Source organism: Pleurodeles waltl, chromosome 5 (genome assembly GCF_031143425.1).
Source record: "Pleurodeles waltl isolate 20211129_DDA chromosome 5, aPleWal1.hap1.20221129, whole genome shotgun sequence".
NCBI classification, from domain to species: domain Eukaryota; kingdom Metazoa; phylum Chordata; class Amphibia; order Caudata; family Salamandridae; genus Pleurodeles; species Pleurodeles waltl.
Window position 1 is genome coordinate 477,101,211 of NC_090444.1, and position 16,795 is coordinate 477,118,005.

General features: G+C 43.6%; 1 protein-coding gene across 1 annotated transcript in view; it reads right to left on the reverse strand.

Moving 5' to 3' along the window:
- Positions 1-390: 390 nt before the first annotated feature.
- IYD (iodotyrosine deiodinase) overlaps positions 391-16,795 on the reverse strand; it is a 217,439-nt gene continuing 201,034 nt past the window's right edge. Inside the window, exon 5 of the mRNA XM_069234296.1 lies at positions 391-3,660. Coding sequence (XP_069090397.1) covers positions 3,478-3,660 — 183 coding nt within the window. The 3' untranslated portion in view covers positions 391-3,477. The remainder of the gene's footprint in view (positions 3,661-16,795) is intronic.

Consider the following 16,795-nt stretch of genomic DNA (forward strand, 5'->3'; position numbering starts at 1 on the left):
ATGCATACATAACTAACCTAGCCACAGCTCCACGCCACCATGTAATCAGCAAGATAATAGGCTCTGGAGATATGTCGGACAGTTTATCAGCAAAATTAACTAAAAAAAATAATAAAGGCAGACATGGAGCGAACATTGCAAAAGCTCCTATAAAATGTACCCAGGGCGTGAAAAAAGACACAAAATGCACAAAGGAGAAACATCTTGAGAATGACAGACTACTGAAGATCACCAGTATAAAAATAAAGTCTATGAATTTTAAACATGAACTATTTATAAAGATTGTGGTTGAATAAAAAGAATTCTATGGAATCGTGACCTGGCCTAGTTCACAAAACAAATAGCTGAGCATGAATGACAGGAAAAAATAAAGAAAAGAAGTTAATGAAATATATGAAACCTTGAGTAGTTTTATTCATGCAGCAATTTAAAATGTACAATTCTTGCCACAGGGTTTACATACCTTCCAAAGACCCATGAAAAATTTTAAAACCATTAAATCGTAGAGCATACAAACTCAAAGATACAACGGGACAAAGGATATGGGGTAGGGGAAACAAAAAATATATCCAATGTATAGTACAATATTGCGTGACAGCCCAGGTTTACACATTTGTAAGACAACACTGCAGCCAAATTTGAAAGGATGTGTTGCGCAAGGTGGAAAACAGTGCAGAGCCCTATATAGTAAGACTGACCATCTGCAGCGGTTATCCGTGGTGCTTGTGTTCTAATATGGTTGCCTAGTGCAATGCACAACCTCTCACCATAGTGCGGAGAAGAGTGTGCATTGTCTGGCATAAGATTTTTACTGGAAGCATACCAATCTAGTGTAAATTCCTATGCCTAGACAAACTCATAAGGAGCCCACATAGTGCTCTGCTGCATGCATGTGTCAGTAAGAAGTTAGTTAGCATCTTTGTGTGTTTGCACAGATCTGCCCTAGTGAAGCCCACCTGATGCAAAGCAGGACAAAACAGTTTTTGTGCTGAGAAGCAGGCACCTAGGTGGTAAATACCAAGCTCCACTTTATGTCACTTTGCTCCAGCACAAAGCCTTAGTAAATCTATGCTTACATGTCACAGCGGGCCACCAGAGTGTGTGGTCAACTGCTTAAAATGATCTAAACCCAGCAAATGCACCAATCTTGCATTGACACTTAGATCAACCAATTAAGTGTCGAAGAAACAGGCATAATGTAAGCACTGCACCAGCGCAAGATTGTACACCCTTTACATGTGCCACGAACGTGCTCTGCTGTGAGCGTAAAAGCAAAGTCACCAATGTTCTGTGCTATAGCCCTCAAACTGAGCAGTAATGTGTAATTAAAGCATCATGTGATACGTGCAGTGCCACAGTGCAGTAGGTGATGTATGCCTTAGTATCCTCTCCACTGTACTATCCCAAACAACAGTGCAGCAGGACAATGTGAGCCTTAGCATTGTCTGCTCATGCATTATGCCACAAGTACTGCAGCATTATGAAGTTTTCACAACGCTTCTGCGTTCTAATCTTTATACTGCAACGTGGAGATGTGCACCTGAAGTGGGCTCTGCTCTATGTTCTGCCCCCCACACTGGAGTTGGGTGGTATGCCTCAGGCATCCTTTGCTCTGTGCTGTCCCACACACACTGTGGGAGGATGCTGTTTGATTTGGGGAATCAGCTGATGCTTTGCACAGTACCACACCTAGTGAAACAGATTGCTTTGAACCTTATAAAAACAAATGATCTTCTTTGCAAAGCCAATAACATTATAACACTTATGCTCCATACTGTCTCAATTGGAGGGTGGCAGGATGACTGCCATAAATGCAGCCTCTCCTCTGTGCCATCCTACACACAATGAATGAGGGTAGTATGTGGCTTGTGGAAAAAAAATCTTGATATGAGCTGCTAAGTGCCTGAAACTTCCTCTACTTTCTGTAGTTTACAAAGCACACTATGCTAAACAAAGTTAGTGTGTCTGAACACCAAAGCTCCAGGAGCAGCTCATGGTGCTTTCTAGGGGTGGGGCAGTGGAGAAGGAACAGAGGGAAATGAATTGAAAAAAACAAACACCTGGATTGTTGCTGCCGCCACTGCTGTCACCTCCTAACCGCTTCTCTGGTTCCTCTGCTGCAGGCACAGGCTCCCAGGCTGCATTGCGGCCAATTCTGACGCTGCTTAGAGCCTGTGTCTCCTCTCTTCAGCCCAACAACACAGTGCCGGGCTGGAGAAAGCCCTGTGTGCATGTGCCTTTGGCCGGCCTGAGACAGCCGGCTAAACATACATACACATTGCACTCCCCTCAGTGTTCGTCACAAACTGTGGCCCCACCCCTTTTACTACAAAACGATAACAAACACAGCTTATTATTGTTTTGTAGTAAAAGGTTTGCAGCTGCTGTTGCTGGTGGGGGGGGACGCTCCTCCGCCCTAGTGGAGGAGCCCCACCTGCTATGCTCTCTACAGATCCTCACACACTACTGTAGGGAGGGTAACATGCCTGAACATCCTCTATTTCCTGCAATATCATACACACCTCAGATGGAGAGGCTAGCTTGTGAGTTAATATAATTTGTTCTCTGAAGTTCAAGACAAACTGCAACGGAGTTGCATAATGTGTATCTGAAAATTCTCTGTTCGGTGCAGTGCCACATGTGGTACAACAGAATAGGGTAGTTCCTGATTCAATAGCCTACCTCCTTATTCTTGTGTTTGTCTCACCCAGGAGTTTAGTGGTTTCATAGTGTTCCAGCTGGTTGAAATGCATCTTTCCACTGTACATTGACTTACTCTTTCCCTCTTTTCCTCTTCCCTGCACACTCTTCACCTCCAGGTCTGCCCTCCTCCCCCTTCCTGATGTTCTTCAACCCGTTTCCTATGCTCGCCCAATTATTTTTTACTTTTTTTTTTATTTGATTTTTTTTTAGTAAGGGTCCAGAAGTTGCAAAGAGTTCTCGGGCCACTCTTCGTTTGCTTTTTTCACTCTCTGCACAAATTATTCAAACATTGTTTTCATTTTAATATACTGGCTTAACATTGTAGGCCCTCATGTTAAATTGGTAAACTTAAAAAAGGCAGTATGGATCATAATGCATTCACACACATACATCCTAGCATACGCATCATGACGCACAGGTTTGCAAGAATTACAAAGCTGGGGGTCCATAGCACAGGCATGTTCTGTGACTTGTCGTATCTTACTGCAAACTTTGATGTAACCTGCTCACAAATTTCCAGGAGTACAACACACTTACTCAAAGAAAAAAAACTTTGTGAATCAGGGATGCACGTAAGCTTATTTTACTTGTAAGTGTTCATACCTCAGTGGAGTAAAGTACAATTACCCATAGCAAATGATTTACTGATTACGGGTGGAAATTCACAAGTTATTCCAACCTACACAGCTACTCAGAGAAAAAGGTTTGTGAATTCTGTTCAAAGGGAGGAAGAGATGGAGACTGTCTGCCAAATTTGTTATTCTTGTGTCCTTTTTAAACCACGACCATGATGTCTTCCAGTGGTTTCCTCTTCAAGTCTGGCACTGTGGCGTCTTTGCTGGGGTAGCCAACAGGCAGCAGCATCAGTAACTTTTCATTTACTGGGCGCTGAAGTAAAACCCTCAGTCGAGGACCACAGTTCAGGGGAGTAGTGGTCACGGTAACCAGGCCCGCATTCTGAAAGAGATGTAAATGAAGATTATGGATGAGGTTTGGGGGAAAAGGAAAGACATATTTCACAATGCTAGACATTCTTGCTTTAAGACTTCTTATTTTTCAGATTTCCATTATATGTTTTTTCTAATAAAAAAATATGCATACAGTTCGTGTAAGTGCTACATTTCATAACAAACAATGAGTACCAATAATCCTGATACCCGAATCATACAGACCTTTGCTTCTGGGACTAACCAAGCCTGATGCAGACATCATGATTGGGAAACATTTTTAAACCCAAAGTGTTGGTATTTATGCACTGTAAAAATCTAGTAGTAATGGCAGATATGAAGGCTTCCCTGTGTATGTTCACCTATAATTGTAGAGAGCATACACACGTGTAAACATTTGTGTGAGTTCATCAACAATTTAATGGTAGTTTGTCACATTGGAAAAGTTAAAAGGCATAGCCAGGGGTAGCTTGACAGACACAGATCATACCCGTTCTCTGATGCAACTCTGGATTACATATACAGAAGAAAGAACAGAGTCACCTGCCACGTTAGCACAGTAGAAGGGTCAAGAATATTAACTGAGTCCACATACTAGAGTGGTATGAATGAATTGTAGGCTTTAGCAAACATCACCATGGGCAGTGAACTTAGAGAGGGAATTAAGGCCTGATTGGTACTTGATATCACGTGCTCCTAAAACTACCAGAATCATTCAGAACACTGCACTCAGGGATGGAATCTCTTGCCTCTTATCCTTCGCCGTAAGTGTGGGATGACAATGGTGTAGTGTCCAACAGCAGGTCTGTCTCTTTGTTATGGTACATCACGGAAGAGGCGGGCTGCTATCCTGCTCATTGAAGTCCATGACACCCAGCTTCTGAAGACAGACCAGAAACTTAAAAGTGCATCATGATGGTCACGCCATAGTTTTTGTTAGAATGATGGCCATGGCACTCCATTAATCTGGGAACTCTAGAGAAAGGATTGACTTTCCTCATTCTGTTTGCGGCGCTGTTCAAACTACCCAGCAAGACCAGTCCACATTATCTGCAGATTAGAATAGACGCAATAATATTTCCAAACATGACAAAACTGGCATCCATGAGGGTACATAGCATCCTATCTTGCTCGGATCCCACATAATCCTAACATGTTGTTTTTACCTTTGGCATTTTTAGGTTTTGTCTTACAGCTTATTGTCACTAGAGCTAATGTGAGCTAGTGGTGTCATGCAAAATTATGCCCTCACCCCAACAGAATGTGATGAGGGGCCCGAGTCTTGCATGTCACACATTTATTCACTGGGTTTGGTCTGAATGGGCACCCACCAGAATTGTTGGGACTCCTTGAAGGGATGCCCCAACCTCTGCACTGCAGGGGCTGAAGAGGAGTGTGTTACGCCCTTAATTTTAACACAATAATAAAACAGTACAACAATGAAAACAACACAGAGCACTTTGAGTCAGCCTCCTCAAGCTATCATCTTTTTAGAATAAACCCCATTCAGTAATTGCCTAGAATAATGGCCTCATTATGACCCTGGTGCCAATGAAGTAGTCAGAGCACCATATTACCGCTAGATTTCGACTACATGACGGTCTGGAGGTGCTGACCGTCCTAATCTGCCAGGGCAGCGCTACAAGCAGCGCTGCCCTGGGGATTACGATCCCCTTTCTGCCAGCGCTTTCATGGCAGTAACCCTGCCATGAAAAGGCTGGCAAAGACGGGGTGCAGGGTGCCCCGGGTGGTCCCTGCACTGCCCATGCACTCAGCATTGGCATTGCAGGTGCCCCCCTGGCCAGCCCCGTTGCAATGTTCAATGTCTGCTTTGAACAATGCTTGAACAATGCACCAATCTAGGGAGGCCTTAGTGGCATTCTGTCTTAGGTCATATGCACTGTCGAGCTCTACAAGATGCTTAATTAAGTAATCTATTGTGTGCTGCATAAGATAATTTGCCTCAATAACATTTGGGGGTGTATCAAAAAAATCAAGTGATTTTGGGCCCAATATACTAAAATGTGGTTACAAACCCTGCAATTCACAAAATAACAGGGTTTACTGCTAAATTTTATTTAGTTTTTAAACACCTTTTGGGATTCGTAAAAGGCTTTTCAAATCACAAAAGGTGTTTTCCAAACCATTTTGAATCACAATTAGAAACGTGTGTGAAAGGGGCAAGCTCTCATAACTGTATGACAGTCTCAGCAAGGACAACCTTCGCACAGAACCACCTCCACTAGAATGCGACACCAACAAACCAACAATCACCACCTGGACCCCCCTCAGCACCGCAGATACGCTGAGAACAATGAGGTCCATACACTCTGGGGTCCCCATGGGCCCATGCCCCCACCACATTTTCAACAGAGCCACAGACACCATCGCCCACAAGATCCGCCTCACCATCAACCACTCACTAGCTGCGGCCACATTCCCCGATTACTGGAAACACGCCGAGATCAACCCCCTCCTCAAGAAACCCATCAGAGACAAGGCCCTCGACTGGATCCAATCTTTCCTCTCCGGCAGAACTCAACGAGTGAGACTCGACCCCTTTCTCGCAGACCCCACACCCACCATCTGCAGAGTGCTCTAGGGATCCTCCCTCAGCCCCACTGTGTTTAACGTCTACATGGCCCCGCTAGCCACCCTCGTCAGAAGCTACAGAATCAACATCATCCCCTTGGCCGACGACACCCAACTCATCCTCTCCCGCTCCAAAGAACCCAACACAGACAGACACAACTTCCACGAAAGCATGGAAGCAGTCGCCAACTAGATGAGCAACAGCTGCCTTCAACTCAATGCAAACAAGACAGAAGTACTCTTCATGGGCCCTCAACCCAACACGTGGGATGATTACTGGTGGCCACCCACCATCGGAAATCCGCCCACCCTCACCAGCCAAGCCCGCAACCTCAGAATCATCCTAGACTCCAACCTCAGCATGAACCATTAAATCAACTCAGTCACCTCCACCTGCTTCTGCACCTGCAGTCTCCTATGCAAATCCTTCAAGTGGATCTTCCTCGAACATAGAAAGACAGTCACACACGCCCTCATCACCAGCAGACTGGACTATGGCAATGCACTCTACGCCGGAATCAACAAGAAACTCACCCGCAAACTACAAAACATCCAGAAGGCCCCACCAGACTGGTCCTTGACCTAACTCGACACTGCCACATCTCACAACACCTGCGTACACTGCGCTGGCTTCTCACAGAGAAAAGAATCACCTTCGAGATCCTCACCCATGCACACAAAGCCCTCCATAACACCGGACCAGCCCACCTGAACCAGCGACTCAACCTCCACGTACCCCACAGGACCCTACGCTCAGCCCAGCTCTCTCTCGCAGAAGTACCCTGCATCAGGAAAACCAGAACACGAGGACGCTCTTTTTCCTTCCTCACAGCCACCGTCACCTTCCCTCTCCACATCAGACAAACCCCCTCCTCGGCTTCACAAAGGAACTGAAGACATGGCTTTTTTAAGAACCACCTCACCGTTAAACACTACACTCCCCAGCGCTTTGAGACCCTAATGGGTGAGTAGTTGCACTATATAAGTACTGATTGATTGATTGATTGATTGATAATTTGGTAGGAAATCTTTCAGTGGTTTGTGACCATTTGGGAATGCAAACACAGGGATGGTGGTCTACTATTCATTGCAGGTCACCATCCCTCATTTGTAGATAGTCACAAACAGCAACCTACCTAAATAATATTAATTGCGCACATAGTTCTCAGATGGGTGATTGCAACGTGATCTATTAGTCCACAGGTTACATGGCAAAATTAAAAACTGGACTCAAAAAGTCAAATGAGCAATTTGTGACCACCTTTTGTGACCAGTCTTTTTGCAATCAGGCTCTATGGGTACTGCTTTAAGAGGAAAAATGTTTCATTTATTCTTGGTGCCACTCATTCATCAGAGAATTCTTTGGTGTAACAATACACCACATACATCAGAAGCAGAAGAGAGACACATATTTTGCTTATAGTAAATACTGTATAGCCTGCCTAGTTAGATCTTTCAACCTGAATGCTGTATAGTTGTAGTATCTCTTGTTTTTCGGGACACAAGCTAACATCAGACTCTGCCTAATGGCTCATGGGTTTCTTCATGTGCCATTCTTAATGAGAGTAATGGTGCTTTAAATTTATGGCAGCTCATTTAATTGTTAGTGCTTTAAAAATATACATATTTTATTGTGTTTACAACACACAAGAGGGTGAGTAGTGTATGGAATTGACGCCCAAAAGATACCAGGTGTGTTTGTACATGTTTTCAACCCCCTAAACATCAGAAACGTTAGGTGAGCATAGTTCATGATATGCCATGGCAGGTCTTGTTATATTGTATTGTATTGTATTGTACTAGTTTTGTTATGATACATTATGTTATATTACATGGCTTGAAGTGGATGAAAATGATAGGGGTCTCTAAAAGGGGTGTGGCCAAAGAAACACAACTAAACATCCTCTTCAAGATGCTTGGCCTACATAATTAAAGATGTTTCTCAAAATGTAAGTTAAAATTTAATACTTTACACAATATACCAACTAGCACATCAGTGCCTCTCTGTGAGTTATTGAATCCAAACACTTCACACAATTACCAACATGCTCCTAAGCAGGCCAGACCTATTGACTTTGCCAATGCTTGCTTTCAGTGTCAAATTAATTAGTAACAATGACCCTGTTGTAATAAGTTGTTTGAAAATATTTAAATACTTAAAATGTGAGAATAATAATAAAACATTACTAAAGCCAGTGGAAGGGGTAGAGGTCAGCAGAGTGTCACAATCACTCATGTTCGACCATTCACCCACTTTTTTCTGCAGCCTTTCTATGACAAATAATTTATCTCCACACGTTTTTCTAAAATCCTCTATCTGTAAACTTCAGACATCATCTCTTTTTTCTTCCACATCCCCTTTTTACTCTCTCCTTCCTCATGTAATTTACATTCCCTTCATTGCACCAAAACCTCCACATGCAATAATGTATAAACACTTAATTTTATTCTACTTTTGCCCTGTCAATATTTTAACAGCTTTGTACTTCCCACAGACACTTTTTCATATACTTAAAATTACAAGTGGAAAATGACACCATGGCTCTGACTAGCATTCACCAATATCTTTTTTTTAATAAACAAAAATATATATACAACATATGCTTTTTACAGGAGCTTTCAGTCATCCTACTTCAACCATTCTGCTGTAGTGTCATTCAGATTTTGCTTCTGCAACAAGAAAAAGATGTTGACCACCTTCTAAACAAAAGTTATAAAACTCATGATGCTTAGTAGCTTGTAATACTTCAAGGAGAAGAAGGTGATGGATGATCACTTTAAAAAGGTATATTCTACCTATATTGAGGTTGTTTAAAAGTAACATAAACCATTAAAAAAATGCCAGTCTCTTTCCCTCAAAGTGCAGTGAGGCCCCTTCATATTTTTACATGTTTTACAATTTACATGTGGCCTGCATGAAATTATTCTAGGAACATATTGTACAAATTGCTTGTTTTAGTTTAACCTTTTCTCAACATAAAATCAGTACATTCTGTTCAAGGCTAAGAACACAGTGCACAATATCCTACTGCATGTGTTGCCTGTTCAGGAGAGAGATTCTAACATCTAGGCATACCATTGTATCAGAGCTGTGCCTCCAACACAGTGTTGCTTTGATTAAAAAAAAATGATGCACTGATCTGAAAGGAGGAGAGGGGCACTCTAGTTGTGACAGTCCTGGGATAAATGCAGTGTTTGACGTGCAGCTCTGCTGGTGCTAATCTTTCAGCCTCCCTAGGTGATTGCCTTACACACTACAGGCTGACTCCTGATGCCGTTTTCAGGAATGGGGCTAATGCTAATCCCTTATATCAGACAAAGGCAGAGGTTACACCCACTATGCTCTCAGTGTAGTCTTATAGTTATGTGGGAACATCGAGAAATTATTTATTTATATTAATTGGTTTCCTCATTCTCTTTACCATGTTTGTAATGCTGGTTATTTTGCTTTGTTTCATCTGTCTAATTATCGCAGCTCATTCTCTCTATGAAAGACTATGATTGTTTCAATAAATGTATTGAAAACTTATTTTTTACTTCCCTTGTGTTTTGCCTGGGCATGCATGAGTAATGAAGGGCTCCCACAACTTCATTGGGAGTCAGAGTGACATGTTCAGGTTGCCATCATCACCTTCCACCCCAGTAATGTTAGGGAGGTAGGTGAGGAACTGTGATTTAGCCAGGAATTGGACTGACAGCTCCTCATGATATGGGTGGACTTAGTCTCCCACATTCTGAAGTTCTGTCGTCCTAATACATAGTCCTGTTACCTTACTAAGAACTGTATAACAAAAGTCTTTAAGACATTAATTTCTATGAGCAGATTAACTTTTTCTGACAGTGGTATATGTACCTTTGAAATTTTTACTGCAGTCATATAATAAGTATGTCCTATCAGTCTGAAAGTTTTAAAACATTCTTTTAGTACTGCCATAATTTCCTTGGAGTTCAAATCTGCCATTTGTCTTTTCTCTACTCAAAAGCCCTCTTTAAGTGCCAAAGATCTAGACAGGCTAATTTGATGCCTTTCTTACGCAACTAAACTGCTAGAATGTCAGCTACAAAACTGTATGTGGTATTTCTAATAACCAGCAAGCTCCTTTTAATCTAGCAATGGCCACTGAAATAGTTGTGACTTCTGTTACAGAGCACCCCAGGATGAGGGTGGTGTCAGAATGCTGGTTTTGTTAGATCTGTCAGCTGCATCAGGCACCACCAAGGAATAGTTAATCTTAAGACATCCTGCTCACAGCTCGTTCTAGGGCTTCCATTAGCTAGATAATAGAACCCAGGAAATTCAATGTGGCATGTCTGCCTAATTATTAAAATTAGTTGCTTGCTGAGAGACTCAATGTTTCACCTTTGTTTTTTAACTTTTATCATACACAAGTAGATGCAACATAGATTCTGCTTAATATATGCAGCCTTAACCAGAAGGTTAACTCTTGTTACCTAAAACCATGAAGGGGGTGGTGCATTTAATAAATCTATCACATTTACCTTATCTCATGAATTAGAAAACATTATTGCTAAGAGTAGGCAGAACTCTTATTGTATGATGAGAGAATCCTATCTTGTAGTGAAGTTTTCTGGAGTTCTGACCTCCACTTGCACCCAATATCAGTCCTGCAATGTAGAGATTTGTATCTAAAATGTTTTGGGTTGGTTAACTTTGAAGTGGCATAATTGACACAGGGATGTGGAAATAATGGGTTATAAGAGCATAGAGCTATGTCTCCAGTATGTATGAGTTGCTCAGACGTTATGCTCATGTTTATGGTTTTTGCCCAGTTTATTATACTGCTATAATATTTTGGGCCTTGTGTAATTCTTTTGTAAATTGGATGGAATTACACAAATTTGGGCTACTAGAGCAAAATATGGATGTAGGAAAGTGCCACTGTTGGCATGGTTGCCCCCCCTTTTTGCCTAGTGTTGATGCCAACTTTGATTGAAAGTGTGCTGGGACCCTGCTAACCAGGCCCCAGCACCAGTGTTCTGTCCCTAAAACTGTACCTTTGTTTCCACAATTGGAGCAGCCCTGATACAGTTAAGTCCCTTGTAAAAGGTGCCCATGGTACCAAGGGCCCTGTCGTCCGGGAAGGTCTCTAAGGGCTGCAGCATGTATCATGCCACACTAGGAGACCCCTCACTCAGCCCATGCACACTGCCTTGCAGCTGGTGGGTGCTGGTGGGGAGAAAAAGACAAAGTCGACATGGCACCCCTCTCAGGGTGCAATGCTCACAAACCACTGCCTGTGGCATAGTTAAGTCACCCCTCTAGCAGGCCTTACAGCTCTAAAGCAGGGTGCACTATACCACAGGTGAGGGCATAGCTGCATGAGTAATATGCCCCTACAGTGTCTAAGTCAATTCTTAGACATTGTAAGTGCAGTGTAGCCATATTGAGTATATGGACTGGGAGTTTGTCATTACGAACTCCACAGCACCATAATGGCTTCACTGAATACTGGGAAGTTTGGTATCAATCTTCTCAGCACAATAAACCCACACTGATGCCAGTGTGGGATTTATTGAAAAATGCACATCTTAGACATGCCCCCTGTAAGCCAAACTGCTATTGTAGGACTAACTGGTCTGTGCCAGCCTGCCACTTTCCTACAGGTTTCTGACCACATGGGGTGAGTGCCTTTGTGCGCTTGATGGGCAGAAACAAAGCCTGTCCTGGGTGGAGGTGCTTCACACCTCCCTCTGCAGGAACTGTAACGCCTGGCGGTGAGCCTCAAAGGCTTAAGCCTCGGGTTACAGTGCCCCAGGGCACTCCAGCTAGTTGAGATGCCTACCCTCTGGACAAAGCCCCACTTTTGGCGGCAAGTCCGGAGAGAAAATTATGGAAAACAGGGACGAGTGACCACCCCAGCCAGAACCACTCCTAAGGTGTCCAGAGTGAGGTGACACCCTCCCTGTAGAATCCTCCATCTTGGTTTAGGGGACAGGGACCAATAGGGATAGGAATGTGCCCCCCTTCCCGAAGGGAGTGGGCACAAGCAGGGTGTAGCCACCCTAAGGGACAGTAGCCATTGGCTACTGCCCTCTGACCCCTAAAACACCCCTAAATCTAGGATTTAAGGGCCTCCCTGAACCCAGCTCTCCAGATTCCTGGCAACGTACAAGAAGAAGAAGGACTGCTAAGCTGAAATCCCCCACAGAGAAGAAAGAAGACGACAACTGCTTTGGCCCCAGTCCTACCGGCCTGTCTCCTGCTTCAAAGAACCTTTAAAAAGACCAGCGACGCATCCAGGAGGCCCAATGACCTCTGCCAACTCCAGAGGACTGCCCTGCACCCAAAAAGGAACAAGAACTCCCGAGGACAGTGGCTCTGTCTGAAAAAACCTGCAACCAAGGACTCCCACCTCACTCCGGATGCGTGAGTCTTGACCCCTGTGCAGCCGACACCCACGCCCCGTGTCCCTGTGGTCCACCTAGCACAAGAGGGTCCCCATGCTTCCTGTATGTAACACAAGTAGAATAAGCACAATACAAAACTATATTAGGAGACTTAAGAAGTTTATGAATAAATTCTATTAAGACTCTGTGCATATTATATCTAATTTTTTATATAGTATATACAGAGCCAGCTTCCTACAGTGGATTGACAGTATTTTGTATGACTTCTTTTGACACAAGAGAGTACATTGTAGAAAAAAATAAAAAGCCAGCAAGAGATACAAGCGGGTAAATTGTTCAAGCAGAAAATGTCTTCTGATGTGACTTTGTCTATGACAAACTATCTTCAACTGGCAGAGATGATGTGAAATAGGGCAATTCTAAATCTTAAGAATTTTTTCAAATTTCACTTAAAAACAATGTTTTGGAATTTCCCTAATTTCACTAATGTAATTATACGTTTCAGTTTCTAAAGAGCTTGTATTATGACGTTCCACTGTTGATCCTCTGACCAACCACATGCTGGAAACATTTAAAGTGATTTATTGTTTAGCCTCCAGTTACATCAGGAAATGTTAGATTCTGTACATGAACCCCTTAGCTGCTGGGCCTTTTCCCCCCCAGTGCTGAGCCCTTTTTTGGCTATTTGGGGTAGTTCGCGCTTAGGGCTTCATAACTTTTTGTCCACATAAGCTAACCACGCCAAATTTGCGTCCTTTTTTTCCAACATCCTAGGGATTCTAATGGTACCCAGAGTTTGTGGTTTACCCTGGAGGAGACCAAGAAAATAGCCAAAATACAGTGAAAATTTAGTTTTTTCCAAAAAAATGGGAAAAAAGGGCCGCCGAAGAAGGCTTGTGGTTTTTTCCCTGAAAATGCCATCAACAAAGGGTTTCTGGTGTTGAAATCACTATCTTCCCACCTTTCAGGAACGGGCAGACTTGAATCAGAAAACCACATTTTCCAACACAAATTTGGCATTTTACTGGGACATACCCCATTTTTACTATTTTTGGTGCTTTCAACCTCCTTCCAGTTAGTGACAGGAATGGGTGTGAAACCAATGCTGGATCCCGGAAAGCTAAACATTTCTGAAAACTAGACAAAATTCTGAATTCAGCAAGGGGTCATTTGTGTAGATCCTACAAGCTTTTCCTACAGAAAATAACAGCTGAAATAAAAAAATATTGAAATTGAGCTGAAAACAACAGCCATTTTTCTTTATGTTTTACTCTGTAACTTTTTCCTGCGATGTCAGATTTCTGAAAGCGATATACCGTTTTGACTGCTGGACTCTTCTGGTTGCGGGGATATAAAGGGTTTATAGGTTCATCAAGAACCCTAGGTACCCAGAGCCAATAAATGAGGTGCACCCTGCAGTTGGTTTTCATTCTATACTGGGTATACAGCAATTAATTTGCTGAAATATGAGGAGTGAAAAAGAGGTATCAAGAAAACCTTTGCATTTCCAAAATGGGATCAAGATAAGGTTTTGAGGAGCAGTGGTTATTTGCACATCTTTGAATTCCGAGGTGCCCATACTAGCATGTGAATTGCAGGGCATTTCTCAAATAGACGTCTTTTTTACACACTCTCTTATATTTGGAAGGAAAAAATTTAGAGAAAGATAAGGGGCAATAACACTTGTTTTGCTATTCTATGTTCCCCCAAGTCTCCCGATAAAAATGATACCTCACTTGTGTGGGTAGGCCTAGCGCCCGCGACAGGAAATGCCCCAAAACACAACGTGGACACATCCCATTTTTTCACAAAATACAGAGCTGTTTTTTTGCAAAGTGCCTACCTGTAGATTATGGCCTCTAGCTCAGCCGGCACATAGGGAAACCTACCAAACCTGTACATTTGTGAAAACTAGAGACCTAGGGGAATCCAAGATGGGGTGACTCGCGGGGCTCTGACCAGGTTCTGTTACCCAGAATCCTTTGCAAACCTCAAAAAGTGGCTAAAAAAACAAGTTTTCCTCACATTTCGGTGACAGAAAGTTCTGGAATCTGAGAGGAGCCTCAAATTTCCTTCCGCCCAGCGTCCCCACAAGTCTCCCGATAAAAATGATACCTCACTTGTGTGGGTAGGCCTAGCGCCCGCGACAGGAAATGCCCCAAAACACAACGTGGACACATCACAGAAAACAGAGCTGTTTTTTTGCAAAGTGCCTACCTGTAGATTATGGCCTCTAGCTCAGCCGGCACATAGGGAAACCTACCAAACCTGTAAATTTTTGAAAACTAGAGACCTAGGGGAATCCAAGATGGGGTGACTCGCGGGGCTCTGACCAGGTTCTGTTACCCAGAATCCTTTGCAAACCTCAAAAAGTGGCTAAAAAAACAAGTTTTCCTCACATTTCGGTGACAGAAAGTTCTGGAATCTGAGAGGAGCCTCAAATTTCCTTCCACCCAGCGTCCCCACAAGTCTCCCGATAAAAATGATACCTCACTTGTGTGGGTAGGCCTAGCGCCCGCGACAGGAAATGCCCCAAAACACAACGTGGACACATCACAGAAAACAGAGCTGTTTTTTGCAAAGTGCCTACCTGTAGATTTTGGCCTCTAGCTCAGCCGGCACCTAGGGAAACCTACCAAACCTGTACATTTTTGAAAACTAGAGACCTAGGGGAATCCAAGATGGGGTGACTCGCGGGGCTCTGACCAGGTTCTGTTACCCAGAATCCTTTGCAAACCTCAAAAAGTGGCAAAAAAAACAAGTTTTCCTCACATTTCGGTGACAGAAAGTTCTGGAATCGGAGAGGAGCCTCAAATTTCCTTCCACCCAGCGTCCCCACAAGTCTCCCGATAAAAATGATACCTCACTTGTGTGGGTAGGCCTAGCGCCCGCGACAGGAAATGCCCCAAAACACAACGTGGACACATCACAGAAAACAGAGCTGTTTTTTGCAAAGTGCCTACCTGTAGATTTTGGCCTCTAGCTCAGCCGGCACCTAGGGAAACCTACCAAACCTGTACAATTTTGAAAACTAGAGACCTAGGGGAATCCAAGATGGGGTGACTCGCGGGGCTCTGACCAGGTTCTGTTACCCAGAATCCTTTGCAAACCTCAAAAAGTGGCTAAAAAAACAAGTTTTCCTCACATTTCGGTGACAGAAAGTTCTGGAATCTGAGAGGAGCCTCAAATTTCCTTCCACCCAGCGTCCCCCCAAGTCTCCCGATAAAAATGATACCTCACTTGTGTGGGTAGGCCTAGCGGCCGCGACAGGAAATGCCCCAAAACACAACATGGACACATCACAGAAAACAGAGCTGTTTTTTGCAAAGTGCCTACCTGTAGATTTTGGCCTCTAGCTCAGCCGGCACCTAGGGAAACCTACCAAACCTGTACATTTTTGAAAACTAGAGACCTAGGGGAATCCAAGATGGGGTGACTCGCGGGGCTCAGACCAGGTTCTGTTACCCAGAATCCTTTGCAAACCTCAAAAAGTGGCTAAAAAAACAAGTTTTCCTCACATTTCGGTGACAGAAAGTTCTGGAATCGGAGAGGAGCCTCAAATTTCCTTCCACCCAGCGTCCCCCCAAGTCTCCCGATAAAAATGATACCTCATTTGTGTGGGTAGGCCTAGCGCCCGCGACAGGAAATGCCCCAAAACACAACGTGGACACATCACAGAAAACAGAGCTGTTTTTTGCAAAGTGCCTACCTGTAGATTTTGGCCTCTAGCTCAGCCGGCACCTAGGGAAACCTACCAAACCTGTACATTTTTGAAAACTAGAGACCTAGGGGAATCCAAGATGGGGTGACTCGCGGGGCTCTGACCAGGTTCTGTTACCCAGAATCCTTTGCAAACCTCAAAAAGTGGCTAAAAAAACAAGTTTTCCTCACATTTCGGTGACAGAAAGTTCTGGAATCTGAGAGGAGCCTCGAATTTCCTTCCACCCAGCGTCCCCCCAAGTCTCCCGATAAAAATGATACCTCACTTGTGTGGGTAGGCCTAGCGCCCGCGACAGGAAATGCCCCAAAACACAACGTGGACACATCACAGAAAACAGAGCTGTTTTTTGCAAAGTGCCTACCTGTAGATTTTGGCCTCTAGCTCAGCCGGCACCTAGGGAAACCTACCAAACCTGTACATTTTTGAAAACTAGAGACCTATGGGAATCCAAGATGGGGTGTCT